We start from the raw sequence: 27,224 nt of genomic DNA, 5'->3' as shown, positions 1-27,224 counted from the left end.
GAACCCTTGAATTTAGAAATGTTTTTATCCAACGTGTAACCCTTACGTCCAATCCTATTCCCTCCAATTTCTTTAATAATATTCCATGTTCCACTCTATCAAAGGCTTTGGAAAGATCTATGGCTATGCAATCTAACTGACCTCCTGAATCCAACTGATCTGATATGTCCTGCTGAAATCCCACCAGTTGTGCCTCACAAGAAAATTTCTTTCTAAATCCATACTGGCTCCTCATGAACCAATTTTTATCATCACATATCCCTCTGATGTACTTCGATATTAAACTCTCCAGAATTTCACAAACTATACTGGTCAGGCTGATTGGTCTGTAGTTCTCTGGTTTCCTTTTATCACCCTTTCCTTTATAAATTGGTATTATTATAGATTCCTTCCATTCCTTTGGTATTACACTATTATTTATGACATAGTCAAAGAGAAATTTTAAATAAGGCACTATGTACCACCCCATTGTCTTTAATACCTCCCCAGTAATTTGATCACTTCCTGCAGCTTTTCCTTGCTGAAGCAGTTGGATTTCTCTGAAAATATCTTCGTTTGTGAATGAGAAGCTTCTTGTTTCCCTCTGTCTCTCTCCCTCTCTATCTTCTGTTTCGGTTTCCAGCTCTTGACAATCATCTACTGAATCTCTAAATTCCCTACTAAATAGGTTTGCTTTCTCAGTATCTGTTAAATAGTGTTCACCCCCTTCTCCCACCATTGTAGGAATTTGGACTCCTTTTCCTTTTTGATTCCTGATATATGAATACAGCTTTTTCCATTTCCCTTTGTGGTCATTACCCTCTTGAAGTATGCCATTCATATAATTCTCTTTTGCTTCCTTTTTCACTCTATTCAGTTCCCTCATTAGCTGTTTTCTAGTTTCTCTACTCTCCCTACCCTCTTTGATTTTCCTGTTTACTATTCTACATTTTCTTTTTAATTTTCTTATTTCCCTTGTATAATAAACAGGGTCTGAGGTCATTTTACCCTTCTTAACAGGTACAAATCTCTTCTCTCCTTCCCAAATAATTCCTTTAAATTTAGCCCAAAGTGTATCCACGTTACTCCCTTCACTTATCCAACAACTGAATTGTGATTTAAGGTAAGTCCCAAATTCATCAACTTTAGTATTTCTGTACAATTTCTTGTCTTGTGTAACCCTCTTATTAAGCCTTTTTGGTACGAGTCCTACATCCATTATTACAGCCTTATGGTCTCCTATTCCTTCAATTACCTCAGTTTTATCAACAATTTCCCATGGTTTAACCAAGAATACATCTAGTAAGTTATTGAGACGAGTCGGTTCTTGTACTACTTGTGTAAATCCTCCCTCCCAAATTAACTTATTTGCCAGTTTCTGTTCATGGGCTTCACTTGCAGCTCCTTTCCATTCAACTTCAGGCAAATTTAGATCTCCCCCAATTATTACCATATCATTATTATTGTTTTTATGAGTATAATCTATTATTTTTTCAAAGATTTCCATGTCTCTTTCCTCTCTTCCAGGCCTGTATGTTCCTATAATTCCCACCTCCTTCATATTATCACAAACTAATTTTATCCCTAATATTTCATCCCTTTCATCGGTAAACCATTCATGTGAACAGTAAGTTTCCTTCACCAGAATAAACACCCCCCCCCTCCCTTTTTATCTCCTCGGTCTCTACGATAGACTGTGTACCCTTCTGGAAATACTTCTCTTGTTTAAGTACATCTGGCCATAGTGCATTCAGTGCTGAGGTGAACACTTGAGCTATGATTGAACACTGTTTTTTCTCCCTAATTCTTCACATGAAAGCAGATATATTTATTTTATAGTCCATTCACAATGAACCTGACACAGAAATCTGTACTTTCTTCGGCAGTTATCCATATTTTCTTCCCATGTACTGCTTTCCTACTTCTGTTAAATTGTATCTGTATAACAAACATTCACATACTTCTTATGCAAGGTGCTTTCACTTGGAACTTTCTCTTAAGTGTACTTGTGCAAGAAATTTTTCAAATTTGTATTTTCTATTTTCTTTAAAGGAATACTGGCAACAATAAATGCTTTGCACATCTAATGAAAATTTTGACTTTTGTTTGGAGATTGTATATGAAAAGATGAGAGATGATTTTGGCACACTTGTTTGACCCAGAACCAAAATATGTAGCTGTGAAACATGCTATTTTTAACAGTCCCTGATATTTGACATGCTTTGTAAAATAAGATAGTCATCATTAAAAAGTACATCACCAAATTCTTGTACATAATCATTCAGTTTGTTTTTTAATCCTGCCAGTTCTTTTGACATGGTGAAGTAGGAAATGTTAACAAGAAACACTTAACACTCTTGAACCACTTATTCATCTTCCATGGATGACAAAGGCAGACTGAGGTAATGAGCTACTGAAGGGAGAGGCTGTCCCTTCAGAACCACCCACAACCCAGCATTCATACGTGTTTGCACTTAACATAGTTTATCCCTAGAACTGCTGCAGGTTTATCTGTCAAATGCTGCAGTTATTTTCCTCAATATACACCATGAAAATAAAACCATGCCAGTAATCACATATTAATCCTAATAAATCCATGTTATACACCAATAGAAAACTGAAAGACCAATCTATATGAATATGGTGATACAAATAATAAAAAATATCACTATTTCTATCGTAATATACATTGTTTTAACAAAGGGAATTATTGAAGTATTTTGCTCTAAGAAAATAATTTCTGAAAATTTATTCCTGAAACATTATACAGTGGAACCTCGATTCTCCGTTTTGGGCGGGACCACAGAAAAAAATGTACAACATGGGAAAACGGAAAATCCGGGAACGAATGAACCATCAACAATTTGGCTAAACATCACAAAAAAGAAATATGTATACTTATAATCTTACAAACACCCCTAAACCAAACCAAACCAAACCAAACCAAACTATAGCCCCAATGGGCCTTCTGCCTACCAAGCGACTGCCCTCGTTCCGAAGGCCTGGAGATTACGAGGTGACGCATGGTCAGTGTGACGAATCTTCTCGGCCATTATTCCTGACTCTCTAGACTGGGGTCGCCATCTCACCATTAAATAGCTCCTCAATTAAAGGTAATCGTAGAATGAGTGAACCTGGAACCAGCCCTCATATCCAAGTAAAAATGCCTGACCTGGCCGGTAATCGAACCCGGGTTCTCCGGGTGAGAGGCAGGCAAGTTAGACCGCGGGGCCAGCTTCAAACATTAATTTCCGGTACGCGACTTAAAAATCTAGAAACTTTACATTTAGTTTTACCGGGGAAACTTTGCCAGTTTCCTCTGAAGACTTCTTTCAGTTCAGCAACTTTGATCAGCCAAACTCTTCAAAAAAATCTAATACCCGTAATGCCAAGCCAAACAACAATTGACCACAAGTAGTTTTTAATTCTCTAATCTAATAAAATAAAGCACATTACACACAAAAGCGCCCAACATGATGGTGAAATCCGTTTTTTCTTTATCTTCCATTGTAATTTGACGCCGGTATACTGTTCATAGTCAGTTTATGGAAATCTTGTACCGCGTAAATTAGGCCTACATTGACTTTTAAAGGTTATGTTGAACTCGGGAATATGGTTTCAAATGTAAGTATTGATCCTCAAGTTCTTGAATGCATAATATTCAATTCTGCTCGTCACTAATCACAATCAAATTGGAAAGAGAAAAAATTATCATCCAAAATTACAATTATTCGCGACTTTGAGCTCATCTGGAAAGCGCGCTCACTGTACAAGTCAGTACGAGTGCGAATTTATACAAAGTTTTTAAATGTAACATGCGCATATAAAACGGCTGCGGTTTTTATAACATTTTCCAAAAAACGTGAAATTCCCAGTCTTATATTGGGGCGAAAACAGTAAAAGGCAATCCCAAAACCTCCCATGGATGTATGTATGTAAGGTGCAACATGTATTCTGGTCTCGATGACATAATCGTACGGTATACGATAATAATAAAATACTAAATTCTAAATACTAAATAAAATACTAATTCACTGCCCTGAGGGAAATGCCAAAAACCTGTTCGGCAATACACTCGAAAAAAGTAAAAAAAAATTAACATAAACATCTAACCCTGGACATAATGTAGACGTTTTGAAAGTACGAACATTTGATGAAACTTGTTCCGGCCTCATGTAGAGCTGTCTCCTTCCAATTGTTGTAAACACTCTCTGCTTTAGGATTTCTGAGGATTCTCTAAGCAATACCACCCGAAGTTCACCGCCGATTGCTTTTCCAGTACAGTACTTTCTCAAATTAGCGCAATGATTGGACGTTAACACCAAGATCAATAAGTATGCCGTAGCTGCTCTTTCGTGAGATACAGTTTCTTGGAAAACGCATGATCGAGGGTTTAGCGTTGATGGGACTGAAATTTCTGGACGGTTGATCCGGGAAATCGTTTCTCCGAGGAACAGATAATGCGGGATTTTTACAACATGATTTAATTAGGATGCTTGCGGGACACGTAATTTGAACGAATAATATGGGAAAACGTAGTTTCTGGGAACAAATAATCGAGGCACTACTGTATTCTGAAACACACAGTTGTGTTTTTACATATTTCCCCACAGTTCACTTTTCATTTCGAATGCTAAGTAAAACGTGATATTTTTTTCTCGAAACGGATTTTGAGTTCTTTTCATGAATTTCAAACCTACAGTTTGTCTTTGTTTTCTTAGGTCAGTTTCTTTTTTTCCAGTGTTGAAATCGAAGTCCTTATAACAGTCTACACAAATATCAACAGTTCACACTTATCCCTTCACTGGTTTCTTCAAATATTGATGTACTGCCAATAATAACATAAACCTGCGCCGACTTGAACATCATTCTGGTTATCAGAATTTTCCATTACTTCCAAGGCACCTTGTACTTTGCTGTCACTTTCACTACTTACAGAAATAATTTCCTTGTAATCAACATGGGCTGATATGCATAGGCACTATTGAAGTTGAACCATCTGAATTTAGTCTGTAAAATGGATAATACAAATCAAATTAAGGTTGAAAAACGGTGACTAACAGGAACAATATTTAGATAAACTTATGAAGAACGAAAAATTAACTTACGTTTCGTGGCCCGTATTCTCTGACTACAGAGTCCAGCTCTTGACTGACTTTCTTCCGCAGCCAGGTGATACAACCAGGCCACGAAACGTAAGTTAATTTTTCGGTCTTCATAACTTTATCTAAATATTGTTCCTCTTTGTCATCATTTTTCAACCTTAATTTGATTTGTATTATCCATTTTACAGACTAAATTCAGGCAGTGCAACTTCAATAGTGCCTATGTATATCAGCCCATGTCGAAATACGAACAACTAAGGCAACAGTTATAAAGATACCAGTTGAATCACACCAAAAGACAACAAAACATTGAAACAGAAAGACCTCCAGCTCAAGACTGTTTTAACGATCAACACTTCAGCTTTTTTAACTTACATCATGTTTTTAAAAATCTTTTTAATCAACATTTCATTTTTGTGTGTTTCCGATGTTTTTAATTCAGTTTACATGTCTTCCTGAGGATGACCCAATGCCTGGTCAAAACATGTCCTATTTATATGTAAAGTTTCATCGTAATTGGACGTAAAATAATATATACATTGACTAGTAGGATTCTTACAATTTTGTAAGAAGTTCAGCCTATCTAAAGGCTATCCTCAGTAGAAGCTCAAATATTACATTTATGCAAAGAAATAAAAACACTGATGAAGTATGTGGAATTAAAATACAGTGATCATGATTGACATATTTAAAACATGTTGAAGTAGAAAAATCCTCTCGTCTAAAAACTCATTTGGTTGACATATAACTTGCTAATCCTTTTAAAAAGTGGAACACTGTGTTGTGCAGTGTAGTGAGACCATAAAAAAAAGGGAATAATAAGTGTGCATCATCTGTAATGGGAAAAAAAGAGAATGGATGAAACAAAAAACCAAAAATGTCACGTGAAAAGAAAAGGCTCATTCAACTTACTCATTAAAAGGTTGTCATTTAAAATGGTACGACCTTGTCGGTCTCCTGTCACATTGACACTAAGCTTATGTGTAGAATATGATGTTCAAAAATATTGTTTACTGTACATATCAACAATTTCAGTGCAATTTGTAAAGTAATTTCAAAGGTCGAGTAAATAGGCATTTATGGTCACTATACACAGAAATAGGCTAAGTTCATTTTGCAATATATGTAATAATAAAGATCAAACAAATTGCCTAACATGTATTTTCTGGTTATAAAAACGTGTAACAATCACATATAGGGAGAGAACTAGTGATGAGAAATCTTGGAAAGAAGACAGGAGGGCAATGGATCTACAAAATTCAGCAAGATCTCAAAGCAGTTCGACTCAATATTAGCAGAAGCAGAGAACAAAAATAAAATTGACACCCTTCTGAAGACTCAAATTTTTGGCAGAAATGACACATAGAAGGACTATAGCAATTTCAGAAGAGTTGAGAAAATTACAATCAGAACAAATGAAAAAGTACTGAGCAGATCACAAGGAGATCTCCTTCAAGGAGAAAGTGAGTGTGGAACGACTCAAGTGGTCCAATGTGGCCAATAATGTTAATAATAATAATAATATAGAGATATAGAGCAAGAAAAGGAACACATAATAGAATGAACACAATGGCAGGTCAGTGTGAAGAGGGAGCAACAGAGAGAGGACACAAGGACAAATATGAAAAGATAAAAGGACAACTACAATCACATTTTCATACAATGCCATCGTTAAACAGATAAACTCTCCCCTCTTCAATCCCAGTTCTTCTGCATCAGTCCCTGACAAGCTCGATCCTGCTCCCCGGCTTCATCAGGAAGGCGGGCATTAACACTCACTGATGAGCCATCTTGACAGATCTTAGTCTCCATGTGGGAAGTGAAGGATAAAAAGAAAGCTGGATAAGTACAGAAAAAGATTCCAATACTTATATTACCGCCTTGAGATCCTTTTCTCGTTTTGTATTTGTCCTGTATTCCTAATTAGGAGCAGAACATTGTGTTCGTCCAATTATGTGTTCCTTTTCTTGTTCCTATCTGTCTATTTATGACACTTCATTTGACGCATGTTTATTCCTTCCCAATACTTACAATATGTAGCAGTGTTGATAGACTGGGTATTTCTTCTGTGGAATTTTTATAGTGTCTCACTATATCCAAAGTATGATGATGTATGTTTTTATTGTGATTTATCTTGATGACAATATCTCTCTCTGTCTAGATAATAACTTTGACCTGCCAGATCGGACTTTCCACTCGCTGTACACAACATGGAGGCTCACAAGTTCCGACTCCACTACAGATGTCAAGGAGTTAATTCCAGAATTTTTCTTCCTGCCAGAGTTTCTACTTAATTCAGAAGGTAATTCACGTTTAACTCAAAGTACCAAAATTTGTGGATATTACAGAATGTGAAATTTTCATGTCTGTGTTATTTGTCAAGGTGAAATAACTGAAAAGTTGGCTACGCTAGGGATTGAAACTGGAATTCTCTGCTTTACAGACAGATGCCTCAACTAATTTTGCAAGGACTGTCAACACACAACACTCAGCTCATTAATTTGAAGTATTTGGTGCACTCTCGTAGAGATCAGAGTATTTGGGCTTGAGTAATTAGGGCTGTCACATTTTCTGCTTTCATCTTGTGGCAAACACTTAAGATAACCTTTCATTTGTACTAATCTGGATTCTCTATAGAAATGAAATTATAATTTTGTCTCTATGGTTCAGACTTTTGCCTCACACTTTTTTTTTTTCTTGGATTAAGCAAAAAGTAGGTTCAGTGCAGTTTTTGCCTGTATGCCACTCTGTTTGTTTATATCAACATCACCGGTAAACAGCTGAACAGAATTTCTAGAAACATCTGTCTTTAAATTCAGGGATAGACTATATCTTGTTTGAGTGGTGTAGCAACTCTAGGGGGATCAAGACAGGAAATTTCATGTTTCTCTGTTAATATTAGTAGTATTGAAAAATTGTGCATAATAAAAGTAATTTCCGATCATTTATGTCTCATATTTTCCCATACAGGCTATGATAACAGAGATAATCACAAATAAAACCAAGTCCATTACTGTCATGGAAATATTGAAGGCTTTATCTGTCTAATTATCATCATTATCATGATTGTTCTTATAAGATGCAAAACTGTGTAACCAATAGACCATATTGATCACAAAGATATTGAATATGGTCATCAAAATCAGAAGAAAAGTGTGAATAATATAATTATTATTTACATTTTATGGCCTTCATTGTACTACTCTAGCCAACTTTATACAAAGAATTTTTCAGTTTCCTGTCAGCCCAGTACTTCTTCATTTTCTCGGATCTTATCTTTCTTTCTTCATCGGAAATCACCCTTCCTATTGTCTGCTATCCTATTCTCTGCTTGTTGATTCTGGTTTCCAGTCTGGTTTGTTTTTGAGTTTCCTGATTTTGTCGGTTTTGTTTCTTAGATCTTCCACTGTAATTTGTAGTTCATCCATATCTTCGTTGATTTCTGTAATCCACTTAATGTTGCTCTTACTATTCCATAATTTTTCTATCATTCTCCTGATGATGCACATTCTAATGTTTCTTCTCTCTATCTTCTTGAGTATTTTGTCTATTTGTGCAGTGTTAGTTGTTTTGAAGAAGGTTTCACTTGCGTATGTTATTTCTGGTTGAGTGACTGTTTTGTAGTGTTTTAATTTTGTTGCTATTGACAGGCCCTTTTTGTTGTATGTATTCTTGGTGACATATTGTGCTCTGATCAGTTTATTTATTCTGTTATGCCATGTTGGCTTTTCATCAAGGTTATATGTTACCATTTCTCCCAGATATTTAAATTTATCTACAATTTTGATTTCTTGGTTTCCTGTGGCAATTTTGTGTATGAGTGGTGGGTCCGTTAACATGTTTACTGTCCTTTCAAAAGATATTCGAAGACCAAATTTCTGTGCTATTTCCTGTAGTGATATACCATATTTACTCGTGTATTAGACTCCCTTGCATGTTAGATACCCCTGGCTTATCAAGATAAAAAAATGAAAAAAATAAATCTCTCATACAAGACCTCCCAACATAATTCATCAGAGAAGAACAACACTTTTGCTTTGAAGCAGTTTACTGCAGCTCTGATGACATAGCACAAATTTATGAATAGTTTCATCCGTACGACCCACATAATGAATACACACATCGAAGTCATGCGGTACATCTGTGTTTTGTAGTTAAGAAATGTCCGTCTCCATAGCATAGGCCTACTGCAGCTGTGATGATGTTGCACGCCAAATAGGTGTATAGTTTCATGTGCGACCCGCGCATTGCAGACAAACATCAGTCATACTCTATGTCTGTGTTTTGTAGTTAAGAATGTCCGCCAGCGTAATGGTTAGCACAATTAGATGCCGTTCTCGGGAGTCTTGAGTTCAATTACCGGTACCGTACTGCCAGGGATTTACAAATGACAGGAAGGTTGATATGCGGTAAAAATGGTACATGTAACTCCTTTCCACTGGAGGCATGTCTAAAAAGAGCTGCACCACCTCGGGATGAGGAAACAAGTTTACTTTAGGTGAGAAATATTAATATAGCAGGCGAGATCATTAACAAAGTGATCCTGTAATATCTCGTAACTCGGGCCAATATAGGTATTTTTTGGAGAGAAGTTGGTTTAAAACGTGATATAAAGTACCCAAATAATTATTGTTTTATTCACCAACGTACCTAATAATAATAATAATAATAATAATAATAATAATAATAATAATAATAATAATGCTTCGCATTTGCAGATGATATAGTCTAAGTACCTAGGAGAGATTTTGACTCCAAACATGAATGAGAAAGCAGCAATTCAAGAATGTGCAAGAAAGATGGAAACTGCGTTTAGATTACGTCAGATCACCTACAAATCTAAGTCACTCTCCTACCGGGCCAAATTCAAGCACTACAGCACAATAGTCAAATCTGAATGTTTATACGCAGCTGAGACAATAGCCAGGAAGGGACTCTCAGATTTGGAAATGAAAGAAAGGAGGTTCCTTAGAAAGATTCTTGGACCCATAAAATTATCAGACAAGTTTACGTTTCGCATGAGACCAAACAGAGAACTATACCAACAATTTGAAAACATCGCCACCACAATGAAAAAGAGGAGATTGACGTTCTACGGACATATTAAAAGGATGGGATCGGAGAGACTCGCCAACAGGATCCTGACCTTCCAGGAGAACAGGAAGACACAAGTCCCATGGGTAAAAGAAGTCCACCGAGATTTAGAAAAATTTGGGATCACGGCAGAAGATATAACAAACAGAAAAATCTTCAGGCAGAGAGTTGCAGAGGTGAAGGACCTACCTGATGTGAAAACGAGCACGAGCAATCCAACGGATGAAGGAATACTGGCAAAAGAGGAAGGAGAACTTGAGAAGTTGGCTGAAACGAAAAGAAGAAGAAGAAGAATGAATAATGAATGAAGAAGTACTGGGTTGACAGGAATCTGAAAAATTCTTTATATAAAGTTGGCTAGAGTGGTCCAGTGAAGGTCATAAAATGTAAATAAATAAATAAATTAATTAATTAATAATAATAATAATGGCGTGCACAAACGAGACTTTTTCAGGAAAACATTGTGACTTTTGGGACTTTCCAGGATGTGAAGTGGACAGCTGGTGCAAAGTGGTTGGATGAACACCGTGCTCGACACAGCAAGCTAATGAAAATCTACTGGATCAATCGAAAACTGTGTAAATGCCAGAATGTACTGTATATTGAAACTTACCATGGTCCCTAGTTGGCCGATAGCAAATAATAAATAAATAAATTATGAATAATAATAATAATAATAATAATAATAATAATAATAATAATAATGATTTTATGTTTCCGCTTACTTTTAACGTTTTTTGGAGATGCCAAACAAAACATACTAGGGTATGTGTTAATAAAAAATGGAGACAACGAACATACAAAATTAAACATCATGATGATAAAACGCCTTACCACCACACCTGTAGATATCCATAAATGCGGCAAACTTTCCTGTTATGTATTTTTATTCTTTTCATCGTGGAACTTTTGGCACTATCCGGGTGATAGCATACCTAACCTAAACAATGTGGTCTCTCTTATCTTACTTATAGTTATGAATTTCATTGGTTCCGTATTGAAGTGGGATTACAACAAAATTAAATTCTTTTCAAGGTCCACCTATTCAATACAATGACGTTTTATTGTGATTCAATCACATGTCAAATAGTCAAATGGTACCAGTTTCGGCATCTATGTGCCATCATCAGCCTTGGGTACAAATTAAAACAAGATATACATTCCTAAAACATCTAAAACACATTTTAACACATTATAAAATAACATACAATTAATGTGGTGATACATGAAATACGATAAAATTATGATACAATTGGTATGATATGAAATTCTTAAAATTCCGGCTGTTCGTTACATAATTCAGTCTGTGTGCATCCGGGTGAATTTTTACAGTTGTATGCTGTCTATGTGAATGACATTTGTTCCTTTTGATATTAGGTGGTTCCAGGGAAGTTTACTTTGATCATGTAAGATCGCGATGTATTTAGAGATGACTTCCCACTTCAATTTGAACCTGAAGAAGAAATTAGCTAAGTTAGATGTTGGAAGCAATGTATGGAAGTTACTGGAAACATTAGAATCGTTAAATGATGATTGACTCACCTTGAGCAGCATGTGAACGTGTTGTTATGGGCCTAAAAATCAAAGTTGCAAAATTAGGCAAAGATATCAATTTCCTGAAGCAATGTATTACACATGATTTAACACCTAATTTTTTGAAAGGAACAATTAAAAAACATCGTTACGCACCACATTTGATCAAAACTCAACAAAAAACGAACAAGATTTGGCTGAAAAACGAAATTTGTTTTTTACATAAGAAAAAATCCTTCTTAAATAATAAATTGTATGAAACTCACCTTGAAGCAGCTCATCTGCTTTCTATAGCACAATGGAACATATTTCAAAGTCAAATTGACAATAAATTGTTTGATATTCTTTCGCAAAAACAGCTTACTTTAGATAGAAAATTAAACATTTTAAAAAAGAAGAAACAAACGTTTTCACTTGAAAATCAACCTAAAGAAATCAATTTGACAAAAAATATAATTGAGAAATTTCATCCCCCTGTAGTTAACCTTTCCAATGTAAACTTTAATAAAGAAGAAATCGCCATTTTATCAAAAGGCCCTAACCAAAACTGGCCTAACATGAATAAAATAAACATAATGACTAACATGATTATAGAATCAGAAGCTACAATAAACAAAATGCCTTTGGAGAAACAAGACGAAATTAGATTCGAAATAAAAAGAAAACTAGATAGGATAGGCACAGTTGAAAACGTAAGTAGGAAAACTATTTCCATTAACGCTAATGACGACAAATTTACCTCTGAACACAAGCAAATCAGAGAACTTAAAAGTAAAATAAAACATAATGACTTAATAATTACAAAGGCAGATAAAGGTAAAGCTACTGTCTTAATGAATAAAACTGATTATGTATCCAAAACTAAAGAATTTTTCAACAACAACACATTTAAAATAATCAAGAAAGATCCTACCCAAAAAATCCAGAGGCAACTAAAGCAAACTTTAAAGAACTTAACATTTCTTTTTACAGACCATGAAAAATCTAAACTGATAACCATGAATCCAGGCCTTCCTACAGTTAAAGCCCTTCCGAAAATTCACAAACCTAATATTCCTATCCGACCCATTATCAACTACAGACCCAGTCCACTCTACAAAGCATCCCAATTCATTCAAAATTTTCTAACAAAAAATTATCACTTTCTCTCCAACAAATCCATTAAAAACACTACTGAACTGATTGAGAAATTAAAGGTATTAAACCTACAACCTAACCACTCCCTCCACTCCTTTGACATAGAAAATATGTACCCGAGCATACCAATTTCTAAACTTCCAAAAATCATTGAAAATAATCTAAATAAATATAGTTCTCTTAGCAAACTAGAAATACAAGATTTCATTCAGCTTCTAGACCTGGTCATCAATAATAATTTCTTTGTTTTCGACAAAATTATATATCAACAGAATGGACTGGCGATGGGATCACCTTCATCAGGAATTTTGGCTAATATTTATTTAGATAACTTAGAACATACAAAAATCAATAATAACAACTTTCCAAATATTCTCATGTGGGCTAGATATGTGGACGACACATTCGTCATTATGGATGAATCAATCAAGAACGCGGAATCCACTCTTCAAGACTTGAATAATATTGACCCATACATTAAATTCACACTAGAATCAGAAACCAATAAAGCAATCAATTTTCTAGATATAACTATCATTAGAAATACATCTGGCCTGTCTTACAAAATATACAGGAAACCTACACAAACTGCTAACACTATACACAAAGATTCCATACATCCCATAATGCACAAACGTGCAGCATACAATAGCATGGTATATCGAGCTTTCGCCATACCCATGGCAAAGAAAGATCTTAATAATGAACTTAATACCATAAGGGCAATTGCTAAGTTCAATGGGTACAACAGGCAGTTTATAGAATAAATAATAAACAAATATAGGTACCGGCCTAAAACTAAACTCATAAAAGAAAAAGAAAAAACTCATATTTCAACCACCTTCACTTATAATAATGACGTCCACAAAATCACCAACCTTTTCAGAAAACATAACGTAAGAATTTTATTCAAAACTAACAATAGAACTTCCGAAATTTTACACAACTCTGCATCAATCAATACCCCCAGTATCTACTCCAAATCTGGAATATATAGACTAAAATGCAATGAATGCAGCAGCTCCTACATAGGTCAAACAGGACGCAATTTTATGATTAGATATTCGGAACACGTCAACGCGATGAGACACAATAAGTTCTCCGCCATGGGTGTACATATGCACGACACTAATCACAAATTTACCGACATTGAACAAGATATGGAGGTTCTTCAAACAGTAAACAAGGGACCCACAATGAATATCATTGAAAGTTGTTACATCAACTGCGACCAATATTTTAACCCCAATTATAATTTAAATGAGATTTACGAGAAACCCAATATTCTTTTTGATCTTTTAATCGATTGGCTTAAAAATACCAAACTATCGAAAAACAGTTCGATTTTCCAAGTAATCAGGAATACACACTCCCGTCAATTACCCCCACTACCCCATCCTTCCGCCCCGCCTTAGTTCCATTCCCCCGCAAGCGCTCCGCCTCCTTCCTTCCCCTCGCCTTCCCCTAGCCTCCTTTACCGTTGCTCACACACTTCGCCCGGCTCCGTCTGTGTAACAACACGTTCACATGCTGCTCAAGGTGAGTCAATCATCATTTAACGATTCTAATGTTTCCAGTAACTTCCATACATTGCTTCCAACATCTAACTTAGCTAATTTCTTCTTCAGGTTCAAATTGAAGTGGGAAGTCATCTCTAAATACATCGCGATCTTACATGATCAAAGTAAACTTCCCTGGAACCACCTAATATCAAAAGGAACAAATGTCATTCACATAGACAGCATACAACTGTAAAAATTCACCCGGATGCACACAGACTGAATTATGTAACGAACAGCCGGAATTTTAAGAATTTTATATCATACCAATTGTATCATAATTTTATCGTATTTCATGTATCACCACATTAATTGTATGTTATTTTATAATGTGTTAAAATGTGTTTTAGATGTTTTAGGAATGTATATCTTGTTTTAATTTGTACCCAAGGCTGATGATGGCACATAGATGCCGAAACTGGTACCATTTGACTATTTGACATGTGATTGAATCACAATAAAACGTCATTGTATTGAATAGGTGGACCTTGAAAAGAATTTAATTTTGTTGCTCTCTTATCTTATTTACAGCTGTTCAGGTAGATCCTGATATGATAAATGTAGAGAACAAGCATGAAATATACTTATAAAATAAGGGTCTGGCTTTCAACATCCGCAGTTATCAAAAGAATGCTTCCAGTCACTATGTATTACATTCAGAAGTATAACTCGTAACAAACGCTAGTTATCAGCTGGTGATTTGGCACATGCTCCACACAACTTTATTCGAAAGGAGTGGCTTCTGCTACACATACACCAACTGGGAATATCAAAGACCATCTCCAGTAACCATTTGAGAATAGATTCACACTGTTTGGACTCTAGTCTAGAACAAAACTATTTTTGAAAGGTTTAAAAAGATGGGACCTCGAATGCTCTTGATTGCAATGCATAGTTGACGAGATGACAGTGAAGATGACGTCACTTGGAATGAAGATACGCCGGTTTACTCAGGCTTACTGTGTGGTAGGCCTACTGCTCAACTCACAGAGACAAATGACTGGCTATTTAGTTATATTGTATCAATATTGCATAATATGATCGATCCCCTTATTCCTTTTTTCTACAGGATCGAGTATGAAGGGCGACATATCTTCGTAGTGAGTTTTTACGACTGTATGCCCTTCCTGACGTCTACCTCATCAGAGGAATTAATGAGATGTAACGAATGACGTGATATAAGAGTAATCAAAACTGACTATATTTACTTTTATATACAGGCCGAGGCCTAGAACTTGTGTTCTCCATTTATTGACTTTTTACATTTAGAAATACTGCCGTCCTTCGAAAATAGCCAGTATAACTCAAATACATTCATAAGTTTGTTAAAGAATAGTGTAGAATGTTTACATGTACTATTTATAGCCTAGAAGTCATGTGTTCACTGCACAAAATTTAGGTTATTGCATATTGGACCCCCATTTACATTTTTTGGCTGTAAAAGTGGGGAAAAAGAGTAAGTTGTTGCCTGGTTTCCTGAATATTGTTGGACAAGAGAGCAAGGTCATCAGCAAATCCTAGGCATTTTAAACTTATATTGACTTTGGGTCTTCCAATTCGGATGTTCCTTGAGTTAATCTTGTACCATTCCCTCATTATATATTGCAAGGTACAGTTGAACAGCAGTGGTGACAAGCAATCTCCTTGTCTTAAACCTGTTTTTATGATGAATGGCTCAGAGAATTCCCCTCTGAACTTTACTTTTGATTTGGTGTTGGTTAAGGTGAGTTCTATCAATTTGATTAATTTTGGATGGAGCCCGAAATTTCTTAAATTTTTAACACTGAAGGTCTATGGATACAGTCATGTGCTTTTTTAAAGTCCACAAAGGTTATTGGAAGAGGTTTGTTTTGTTTCTTGTAATATGCTATGGCTAATTTTAAAGTGATGATTTGTTCTGCACAGCTTCTCCAAGGTCTGAAGCCTCCTTGGTATTCACCTAATTCTTCCTCTAGTTGCTCTTTGATTCTCCTGTATACGATTCTGGAGAAAATCGTGCATGTGCAGTCTAAGAGAGAGATACCTCTGTAATTATCTGGATTGCTTTTTATCTCCTTTTTTTGTGGTGTGGGTGGATTATGGCTGTAGTCCAATGTTCGGGGAACTTTTCTTTTATCCAGATTTTTGTTACGGCCATGTGTAAAGTTGTTCGAACTGTATTACTGGCATATTTCCACATTTCTGCGAAAACTTGGTCTTATAATTTTTCAACTCTCTGAATGCTGTTTCCACCTCTTGGATTGTTGGGGGCTTTATGAGTTCAGGCGGGGTCTTGATGGGTGTGTTTGGATTAATTGCACTTCCTGGGGTTCTTAACAATTCAAATGTTTAATGTATATTTTTTGCCATGATTTCGGCATTTTCCTTTCATTATGTGTCGTTTCACTATCCTCACTTCTCAGCATTAACGTGGGAGGGGCAGATTTTTGTAGTTGTCTTCCAAACATTTTGTAAAAGTCTCTGGAATTTGATTTTGTGGTAATTTTCTTCTATTGAGTCGATTAGATCTTTCTGTGATTGTCTCTTGGTTTGCCTGATAATTTGTGTAAACTTTTTCCTGATATTTTTGAGGTTGGTGTTTAAAATTTCAACCATGCCTGATGTCTTTCTTCATGAAATTTGTCACATTCTGAAGTCCACCATGCATGTCTTTTGAAAAATGAAAATCCACAGCCCGTTTCCAGTCATTTGACCGGGTCAGAAATGGAATGAAGCCCCCTTCTAGCAGTGAGGATGGGAATTGTGCCGGCTGCCAAGGGCCAGGCATGTCTTTTATGTAGGTTCAATGGGGCTAAATTTTCAGCTTTTTGCCTGAGAATTGGAACCAGTTCTTCTACGAAGGTCGGTCAAATATAAACAGGATTTTTGTTCCTGAATATCAACAGTTTGTAGGACTGGCTCCGCGCTTCTGCTATGCTTAAGCGGGACCATTAGGATTGGGGAGAGCATGCTGTTAAATATTTCTCACCGTTTCGTCAGTAACACTCATGATGTCGGGGCAACAGGTGCACCCTTCCACTGTGCAACGCATAATTATAAAATTTCTTGCTCGTGAAGGAGTTACAGTGGTGGGAATTTGCCAGAGAATGACTGCACAGTTCAGTGATCAAACATTGTCAAGGGCACGTGTAAGGAATGGCGGAGGAAAGAGGAGACAGCACCAGTGAAAGCGAAGACTCGACTGTCAGCTGGCAAGGTTCTTGCAACCGTTTTTTCTATAGGCGAGGCATTTTTCTGATTGATTTTTTTTTTTTTATGAACGTCGCACGATCAATGTTACTTACTACTGCGAGCTGTTGAACAAGGCGAGGGTTGCATAATGCCACAAAAGACGAGACCAGCCGATTCGACAGTGCGTGGCCCCATACTGTAGCTCAAACTGTCTCCAACCTACAGGAAACGCATCGGACTACACTTGATCATCCTCCTTACAGCCCAGTCGTATCGCCCTGCGATTTCCATTTATTTAGACCGCTTAAAGAAGCTGTAGGAGGGCAACAATTTGAAGATGACTAGAGTGTGACTGGCTGGTGACACGACCCTGTTCTTTTTACAGTGAGGGCATCAAAAAGCTGCCCATACGCTGGGACAAATGCATTTCCAAAGCAGGAAACTATGTGGAAAAATAAATTAACTGATAATTGCCTTGTGTTTTTAAATAAATGAATTTAAATAAAAAATAAAATCCTGTTTATATTTGATCCACCCTTGTAAGTTATTGGTCAGTTTTATGTTTTGTGTGACTTCTCTCTATTTATCATTTCTAATTAATTGGTGTGGATCAGAGTTCCTCTTTTGTTTATTGCATATTTTTTTCCTTTGTTTCCTTTTTATGGTGTGAACTTAATTTTGATTTTGACTATATAATGATCTGAACCTGTATCTACTCCTCTTAATACTTTAACATTGTAGACTTCTCTGTGGAAGAATTTGTCCATAAATACATGATCCAGCTGCCATTCCCCTTTTCTCCAATCAAGATGTTTCCAATTTTTAAGTTTGTTTGGCCTCCTTTTGAAGTATGTGGACTTTAAGATCAGTTTGTGTTCTCTGCAGAGTTCAAAAAGTCTTTGACCATTCTTATTTGTATGTTTATGTGGAAGCCATTTCCCAATGATATCTCGGTAATTCTTTTCTCTTCCGAGTTGGGCATTGAAGTCCCCTAACAGGATCTTAACATTGTTAATATTTACTCGGTTTACTATTTGGTCATAGAGATCCCAAAACTTTTCCATTTCTTTCCTAGTCTTTGTTAGAAAATTCTTTCATTAATACAGGCATGGGCATTTATGATGGTATAAATTTTGCTGGATGCTTTTAAACTCAAAGTTGCAATTCTAGGTGAGATGGCTTGAAAACCAATTATCATATCTATTATTTTCACATTGACTATAAACCCAGTTCCAAATTGGGGACATTGTTTCATAACACTTAGTCCAGATTTCCCATTGTAAATTCTGTAGCCTTGAGATTTGAACGGTTCTTCTGTAGTATTTCTCATCTCCTAGAGTCCTGCTACTAAAATTTTCTGTTTATCTAATTTGTCTGTCAAGTTCTTTAGTTTTCCTGCTTTAAGTAGAGAATTAATATTATGAGTTGCAATGTAGTTGATCTGATCTTGTTCAGTCCTGTTCTTATGTGCTGGCATAAGAGTGGGTGATTACCAACGCTCTGACTTGTTGACGCCTTCTTGGTGGCTACCCACCGAATCCGATGTAGCCTTCTCCTGCTATCTTGGACAGGATGATGGAATTTTTTTCCTAAAAGAACTTTCCATGGTTGACTTTCGAAGGTAGTTAACCTTGGGCGGAACAAGCTCCGATTTACAACTACAGTTGTTTACCGCAGAGGGAAAACCCCAGATGTTCAGGGTTCTGGGTTGGCATTTCCTCCTAACCCAATGATGTATGGTTTTCCCGCCAATACTCGGGTAGCTGATTACAGTGGTTTCCCATTGGGCGATGGGGTCGCCACTTCCCTACGCAAAGAATAATAACAATAATAATAATCATCATCATCATCATCATCATCATCATCATCATCCTTTCATGTATTAGTCCTATAGAAGAACTGTTACGGTCTATACAAAAGATTTGCATTTTTATGCCATATCTTCCTGGAGGGTCCCAGAGATCTCTTACCACCTGGGCAGTAGTTTATGACTGCTTTGGAGATCCTGCTTCTGTCCATCCTGTTTAGCTGTTCTAGCCAATTTCTCTGGTATTCATAGATGTGTTGCAATATAGGTCTGCTTTTAAGATCATTCAGCACTTCTGTATTTCTTTCGTGTTCCCACTTAGTGACTCCTGCTGTTCGCCGCATGTATTTCATTTCAGTTGTAGTTATTCTTCTCTCATCACATTTACTCAGGGTCTTCACTTTACTTCCTTAGCAAAGTACAGGCCTTGCCAAGGTTTTATAGATTCTTGTACGGGTGTGTTTTTGAACTAATGATGGTCTAAAAACTGTATTGATGATTCCAAACATGTGTTGAATTTGGAGATTTTCTCGGGTATGTCCAGTTGGAAAGACAGTTTGTAGCAGAGGTATTTAAATTCATTTACTCTTTCCAAAATGTTGTTATTTAAAGCAGATCTTGCTTCTTACTAGTTCCTTGCCACAGAAAGCCATTATCTTAGTTTCCTCAGGGGATATTTCCATTGAGTACTTTTCTGAGACTAGGTTTAGGTTATGCATTGAAACGCTGTAAATCATCTTCTAAGGTGGCGACCAGCACTAAGTCATCTGCAAATAATATTGCGTCCAGCTGGAACCATGTCTTGTTTCTCTAAATTGTCATATGAGAGCATTCATATAGATTATGAATAGGGGAGGGGAAAGACCGCAACCCTGTCTTACTCCTGTGTTCATTGTTTTCCAATCTGATAATAATTTATTGTTGACCTTTACGGAAATCAGGTTATGTTTGTAAAGATTACTTATGTTCTGTACCATCTATTGTGGGTTGTGATTGGATATAAAAATATTAAGTAAGGTATTGCAGTTTACTTTGTCCAACTCATTGGCTGAATGGTCAGCATTGAGGCCTTCGGTTCAGAGGGTCCCATGTTCGATTCCGGGCTGGGTCAGGAATTTTAATCACGTGTGATTAATTCTTCTGGCTCGGGGACTGGGTGTTTGTGTTTGTTCCAACACTTTCATCTTCATATTCAGACAACACACTACACTACCAACCACCACAGAAACACGCAGTAATGAGTACTAGGGCCCGGATATTTAAAAATGCGTATGCAAATGCATATTTTGAACGTTAGTGCATATACAGGTATATTTTTCTTTTATGTGTGATCGATTATTTAAGATTTCTGAATGAAATGACAAATCTAATGAACTCTATACGTTGTACATCCCTTGGCAACACGAGAAGCCTTCCCCTGATCAAGGAAAGGGCTTTCAGTGTCGCAATACAAGCCAGTAGACGGATAATGACCCATTTCACAACAGCAATTTCCTTCTTTCTGGCATTCCTTTATCCGTATAGTAGCCTCCCAAGGGTTGCTTAAACAAGTGCATTCATCTGTTAAATTGCTGGGCCTGTTCCACGAATGAACTTCGCAACTTTTCAACTTTGCACTTTTCACTTTTCAATTCTTGCAAAGTGCAAAGTCTTTCTGTTCCACCATGATCTAGGTTGTACTTTTCAATTTTTTCGCAAAGTGAAAAGTCTTTGCGAATGAGTGATCCGATCGAGTTTATTCCATGAGCAAACTGTATAGGCCTAATACTCCGATACTTTTCGCGGCGAACTTGATGGTATAATTGTGGTACCGTTAAAGTATTTTATCATGGGAAAGAAAGGTTATTACAAGAAGCTGGCTGTGATGGAAGTTGTCAAGGAGAAACATGACATCCTTTTTTTGGCAACATTAAAAATAACCTCTCAAATGATGACAAACATCAATGTTAACAAGAGTACCGGCAACACATCCACACACAGAAGGAAATTCACCCTTCATTAGAAATCCCGTCGCTATATTATGTGAAACCAAATTCTACGTCGAGAAACTAGTGTACATACTTGTTAATTAACAGATAAAAAAAGAATCGTCTCTTCGCAAGATTTATGAAAACTTTTCACTTCATTTCTTTGCACTTTGCATTTCTGTACCAATGGAGGAACATAACAGGCTTGAAAAGTGAAAAGATTCCTAACTTTGCACTTTTCACTTTTCACTTTGCAAGCTAAATCTGAAGAGTGATGGTGGAACAAAATCTGTACTGAAAAGTGCAAAGTGAAAAGTTGCAAAGTTCGTTCATGGAATATTCCCCTGGTCTATTGCAGTGTTTTACCAGATTAAACTGTAAAAATGCCTAAAGCTCTAGGTCTTTTTAATTAAACAGTGGATATCAGGCAATAGTGACTATACAAGTGACGGTGATGTAGTATACTGTCAAGTATGCAACAAGAGCGTAAAATGTGATAAAAAGTTTGAAATTGAATAGCATTCGAAAACAACTTTACATCTCAGATCAAATGAGCAGAGTAAGAATACGCAAAATCTGCTTTTAACTGACGTGAAAACACAGTGTGAAGTTAGTACATTTTCCGCTGATATTTCTAAAGCTTTTATATGCAGCAGCATTCCACTGCATAAATTGAATAATCCACATCTACGCTTGTTTCTTGAAAAGTATTGTGCTAATCAAAGGATACCAGATGAATCTACCCTTGGGAAGAACTATTTATTTTCATTGCACGCTTCTGTCGTTGATTCGATACGATCTGACATAGGAGGGGACAGGTCTGGATATCGGTAGATGAAAGAACCGATTCATATGGTCGATACATTGCGAACTTCATAGTGGGTAAATTATGTCCGGAAGAACATAATGAGCAAACCTCATTTACTTTCGTACCAAGTGCTAGAAAAAACCTACCACGCTACAGTTGAAAGATTTGTTTAAGATTCCCTGCGACTTCTGCGGCCTAGTGAATCGCAGAGCGATTGTTACAAAATGCACCGTTTAGTCACAGATACAGCTTCGTATACATTGAAAGCTGGTCAGTCCCTTTAAATATTTTTCCCAAATCTCATCCATGTCAAATGTTTGACCCATGGATTGCATCATATTGCAGAAGAGATACGTACCCTCTTTCCATCTGTCAACAAAGCAATTTCAAGTGGAAAAAAGCTAAAAGCATCAGCTTGTGTACAGTTGTACAAAACTCATCTGCCTCAGGTTTCTCTTCCGACGGAACCTGTTCTCAGGGGAACTTGGTTAGCCACAGTATTGTTCTACCAGGAGTACTTTAATGAAGTAAAAGATGTAGTAAAAACTATTGATAGTCATACTGTGTGTGTTTGTGAAGCAAAGTGCTCATTTGAATCTGAAACTGTATATAAAGGTATTCTTCACTTTTGAAGGCGATTAAGGGCCTAGAAACTCGTGATGCACCTCTGCACGAGTCCCTTCAGTTAATTCAAAACACCATTAGTTCTTTAAAGGGTGTCCCTGGTGTAACTGGAGAAAAGTTAAAAGGAAACTCGGTGCGTTGTTGGACTCAAACCCAGGACTGAAGAAGATTCAACCCATAAACAACTACATAAGTGGAATCGGGCAGTCTTTGCCAGAAGAATGTTGTGAGTAGTCAATGCCAGTGTACTCGTATTGCCCAGTTACGTCTGTCGATGTAGAACGATCATTTTCAGCGTATAAATTATTTCTGTCCGACAACAGAAAGTCGTTAACCCCTGAAAACAGTGAAAAACTCTAGATAACCTACTGCCATGGATCATTTTGCACAGAATGAAACATGTTTTTCAGTTTAATACTAAGTTAAAAATAAATAATACATTTGGTAAGTGTATTTTGTTTTATTTTTAGTGCATATTTTCGTGCATATTTTCACATTTTTAGTGCATATGAATCCAGGCCCTAGTGATTATATCCCTCCATATAGGGTTGGCATTAGGAAGGGCATCTGGCCATTAAACAGGGCCAAATCCACATGTGTGATGCAGTTCACACCTGCGACACCACATATGTGGGAAAAAGTGGTAGAAGAAGAAGAAGTATTGCAGTTTACTATGTCAAAAGCTTTTTTGAAGTCCACAAAGGCAGATTGTGTTTCTACATTAAATTCCCTGTATTTTTCTAGAAGGATTTTCATTGTGAAATAGCCATCGCAGCAAGATCTTCCCTTTCTGAAGCCAACTTGTTCCTCTCCCAGATTCTCATATTGTTTGTATAGTTTATTTTTAATGATGTTGGCATATACAGTATTTTATAACCAGAATTTAATAAACATATTATGCATTCCAGTTTTCAGGTGGGTCTTCTCCTTTCCAAATTCTATTTAGGAACTGGGTGAATCTTTCTTGGAAAGATTCGCTTGAATATTTGCATAACTCCAAATTTAAGCCATCTTCTCCAGGTGTTTTATTGCACTTCAATATTTTCAGGACTCCAACTAGTTCTGCCATTGTAATGCGTTCAATGTGTGGATTGTCTAAGTGAAGTTTCTGAATAGGTGAGATATTCTGTGACCATAAATTTTGAAAGTGATTTGACCAAGTATTGCAGGAGGTTGTGTTGATCTTGAGTGTGTCTTTAGTTTTCCTATTTACATTTTTCAAATTATTGTAAGTCTGTGGTTGAGGTCTGGTTATGTCATTTTCTAAATGGGATACAAATTCTTCCTAGTTCCTCCTAACATATTTGTGCACTTCTTTCTATGCAATTGCTTGCTTTCTGTGGTATTCTATTTTATCTTCGTCTTTCTTGGTACATAAGAAATTCCTGTAGGCCTTCTGTTTGTCTTTGATAATTCCTTTGATGTTTTCATCCCAAATTCTGAGTCCTCTGTTCCTCTGCCATTTCGTTTTGGTGCCAAGGCTCTCTTTGGCTGCTTGTTTTAAGATGGTTGTTAGGTGTTTCCATTCCTCTTCAACATTTTCTACCATTATAGTTGATTGGGTTAATTCAGCTAGTTGTTGTTGGTAGAGACATCTAATACTAGGATCATGAAGAAGTTGCACTTTGTAGAGAGAGGTTGTATTTGATTTTGTTGGTTTTTTCGTCTTGCTGTGCCATCGAAGTTTTATTCTAATGGGACAAATTAATAGGTGTTTCTAATTCTGTTTCTAATTCTGGGCCTCGAAAAACTCTTGTATCTAAAACCATCTCTGCTAGTTAGGTATTTGGAAATAGCATAAGCTAGTATTGATCTCGTGCTTCTTGGCTCCCATGTGTATTTATGGCTGTCTCTGTGATTGAAAAAAATATTCATTACCTTTAACTGATTGTAAGTGGAGAAGTCAATTAATATAATCCCGTTGTTCTTCCAGACTTATTCACTAGATGTGTCAATTGACTGTCCTACTTTCGCACTACCAACTCTTGCATTGAAGTCACCCATCAATAAGAGATAATCATTCCTATTAATTTTATTCAAAACCTGTTGCAGTTTGTTGTAGAAATCTTCATTTTTGTCTTCTTCACCTTTTACTGGGGCATACACTCCAATTACAGACAGGTATCCCCTAGATATTTTCGGACGTATCTCTATTATTTGTTCATTACAGAAGTGTAATCTGTAATGGCAAATTTAAACTGTTTATGTATCATAATCATTATTCCTGCTTGTGCTCTATTTTCGGAAGTTATGCCAGCGTAAAACTGTAGGTAATTTTGTGTCTGTTTTGTACCTTATCACTTCTTTTTGGTCCCTGATATTACGGTGATTGAGATTTCTTTTTTTGCCAAAATGTCATCTGGCTGTTCCTCTTTATGAGCTATACCTCGTACATTCCATGTTGCAAACTTCAGGATGTTTTCTTTCTTCCACTCATTAGCCTTATTCATACTGTAATACTTCTGTTCAGTCTCAAGTGTAGAAGGATTCCAAGGACGCTTCGACTCATCCTTATTGCAAATGTTGGGACTCCCCAGAACCCTTGGTTCCGATGCATTGCATAACGCAATGATGGATTTCTCTTTCGAGCTACCACCTGGGATAGTGCTTTCTTTAAGCAGTTTTTCCATTCTGCAATTGTATCTTAGTTAGACGTGAAAGCAAGGAAATGTCTCCCCAACTAGTTGCTGGCAAGGAGGAGGTAAGTTCAGTGGTGGGTCTGTCACCTTTCAGCTTCTGCAACAGCTGCATGGTACTGCATTTCCTCAGTACTGAGATGGAATGGTTATACTGCCATGACTCGGTCCCCAGAGCCTCGTTTGTAAAGGCAGGTTACTGTACCACGGGCAAGTGAGGTTGAGATTTGTGTAGGAGAGGTTATGAAATGCACATCACTACCCCTTACAGACCTTAATAATAATAATAATAATAATAATAATAATAATAATAATAATAATAATAATAATAATATTAACTTAATGCCATATTTCTGTTTACTGTGTTCTTGTCTTGTAAGACCTGTGCATGTTCAGGACTCATCCCAATTCGTGCATGTGTTTTTTGTTATAGATGCAATCTTATTTTACATGGAATTAAAATAGACAGACTCTCGCCTCGTTATCACAATTCTTCCACATCCATTTGCTGAAGATGGCTGTACATGAAGATGTGGAGATTGTTCTAGGGAGTTTTCATGTTTTTTCTTATATCCTCTTTCCAATGCCTCCTCTTCCCACATTGGCCTATCATTGTATTATCATATTTCCTGGCATAATCGTCACATTCTTTTGGCCTATTTTCTTTTAAAAAGGGCAAGATGTGACGATTATCCAAAGAAGAATTTGAGCTGAAATGAAAACAAGTGCATAATTTGTAATACACATGTTATTATTCAACTTATTGACAACAAAACTATTCATAGAAACACCAGAATCTATAAATCATATCAGATCCTGTTAATAAATTCATTTTAGGATCAAGCCGTCCATCTCCGATAATTCTTCTGCGACAGTCATCTTGCCAATCTAAAAGGAAGTGAACAAGTGTCTTACCATTTTGTATTGGCAGTTGTTTATATCATTGTAGTTAAAATTTGAGAATGCCCAATGGAATATATTACAGTGGAAACTTACCAGATTCAATCATTAGTGCCTGAGGGATCTACTTTTGAGAGAGAGAATCCACAAGGGATAGCTGCCCTATAACAACGGGTACTGTACGGTAACAGCATCAAGTAGATAATAATTTTGGCACTGTTTATCTTAGGATAAAATGAGCTTATATATATATTGTTTTGAATTTCCCCCCTTTTTTTTTAAATAGTGGAAGCCATTTCTTTTCTGTTTCAACATAATTAATTTATAACTGTGAGATTTTTAAGTCTTTCGAATCTACTGTTATTAAATATTCTCTTTTCCAGGTATTTTCCAAGTTCATTTTATCTTGAATTTGTTTTAAGAGACTGAAGAACTTCACAGTTATAGACGAGGGATCTGCACTGCACCCTACTGCCCTCACTACCATCCTACCACAGGGTGCCGTCCTCATAACCATCTGTAGCATGGGAATTTTTTTTTTTTTTTTTTTTTTTTTTTTTTTTTTTCCAAGAGGAATAAGTTTCCAACTTCTTATCACCCATAAGCACACAACTTTCAGTGATGGCCATTTTATATTGCTGCCAGGCATCATTGCATGATTTTCACTAAACCCCCATTCTTTACAAAGCTGATGTAAATGGTCTTTAAGTGGCTTATTGACACGCATCCAGAGCTGCAGAATGGATTTTTCATGAAGAAGATCCTTCACTTCAGTCACCGGATGATCTTGGACACTGTCCAGGAGAAGCATACCTGACTATTTCAGCAATGCTCCTGGTTGTCTGTCTCCTGACTGTCTTTAGTGAGTCCGGCATCAGGTTCACATCCATCCGTCCCTTGGGTT

At 36.5% G+C, this 27,224-nt stretch overlaps 1 protein-coding gene across 1 annotated transcript in view; it reads left to right on the top strand.

The window, feature by feature from the left end:
* mv (lysosomal-trafficking regulator mauve) overlaps positions 1–27,224 on the top strand; it is a 546,555-nt gene that overhangs the window by 445,747 nt on the left and 73,584 nt on the right. Inside the window, exon 36 of the mRNA XM_068229176.1 lies at positions 7,246–7,386. Within this exon, the coding sequence (XP_068085277.1) occupies positions 7,246–7,386 (141 nt within the window). The remainder of the gene's footprint in view (positions 1–7,245; positions 7,387–27,224) is intronic.

Source organism: Anabrus simplex, chromosome 9, assembly GCF_040414725.1.
Source record: "Anabrus simplex isolate iqAnaSimp1 chromosome 9, ASM4041472v1, whole genome shotgun sequence".
Taxonomy (NCBI): domain Eukaryota; kingdom Metazoa; phylum Arthropoda; class Insecta; order Orthoptera; family Tettigoniidae; genus Anabrus; species Anabrus simplex.
This window is presented reverse-complemented; position numbering and strand designations above follow the sequence as displayed.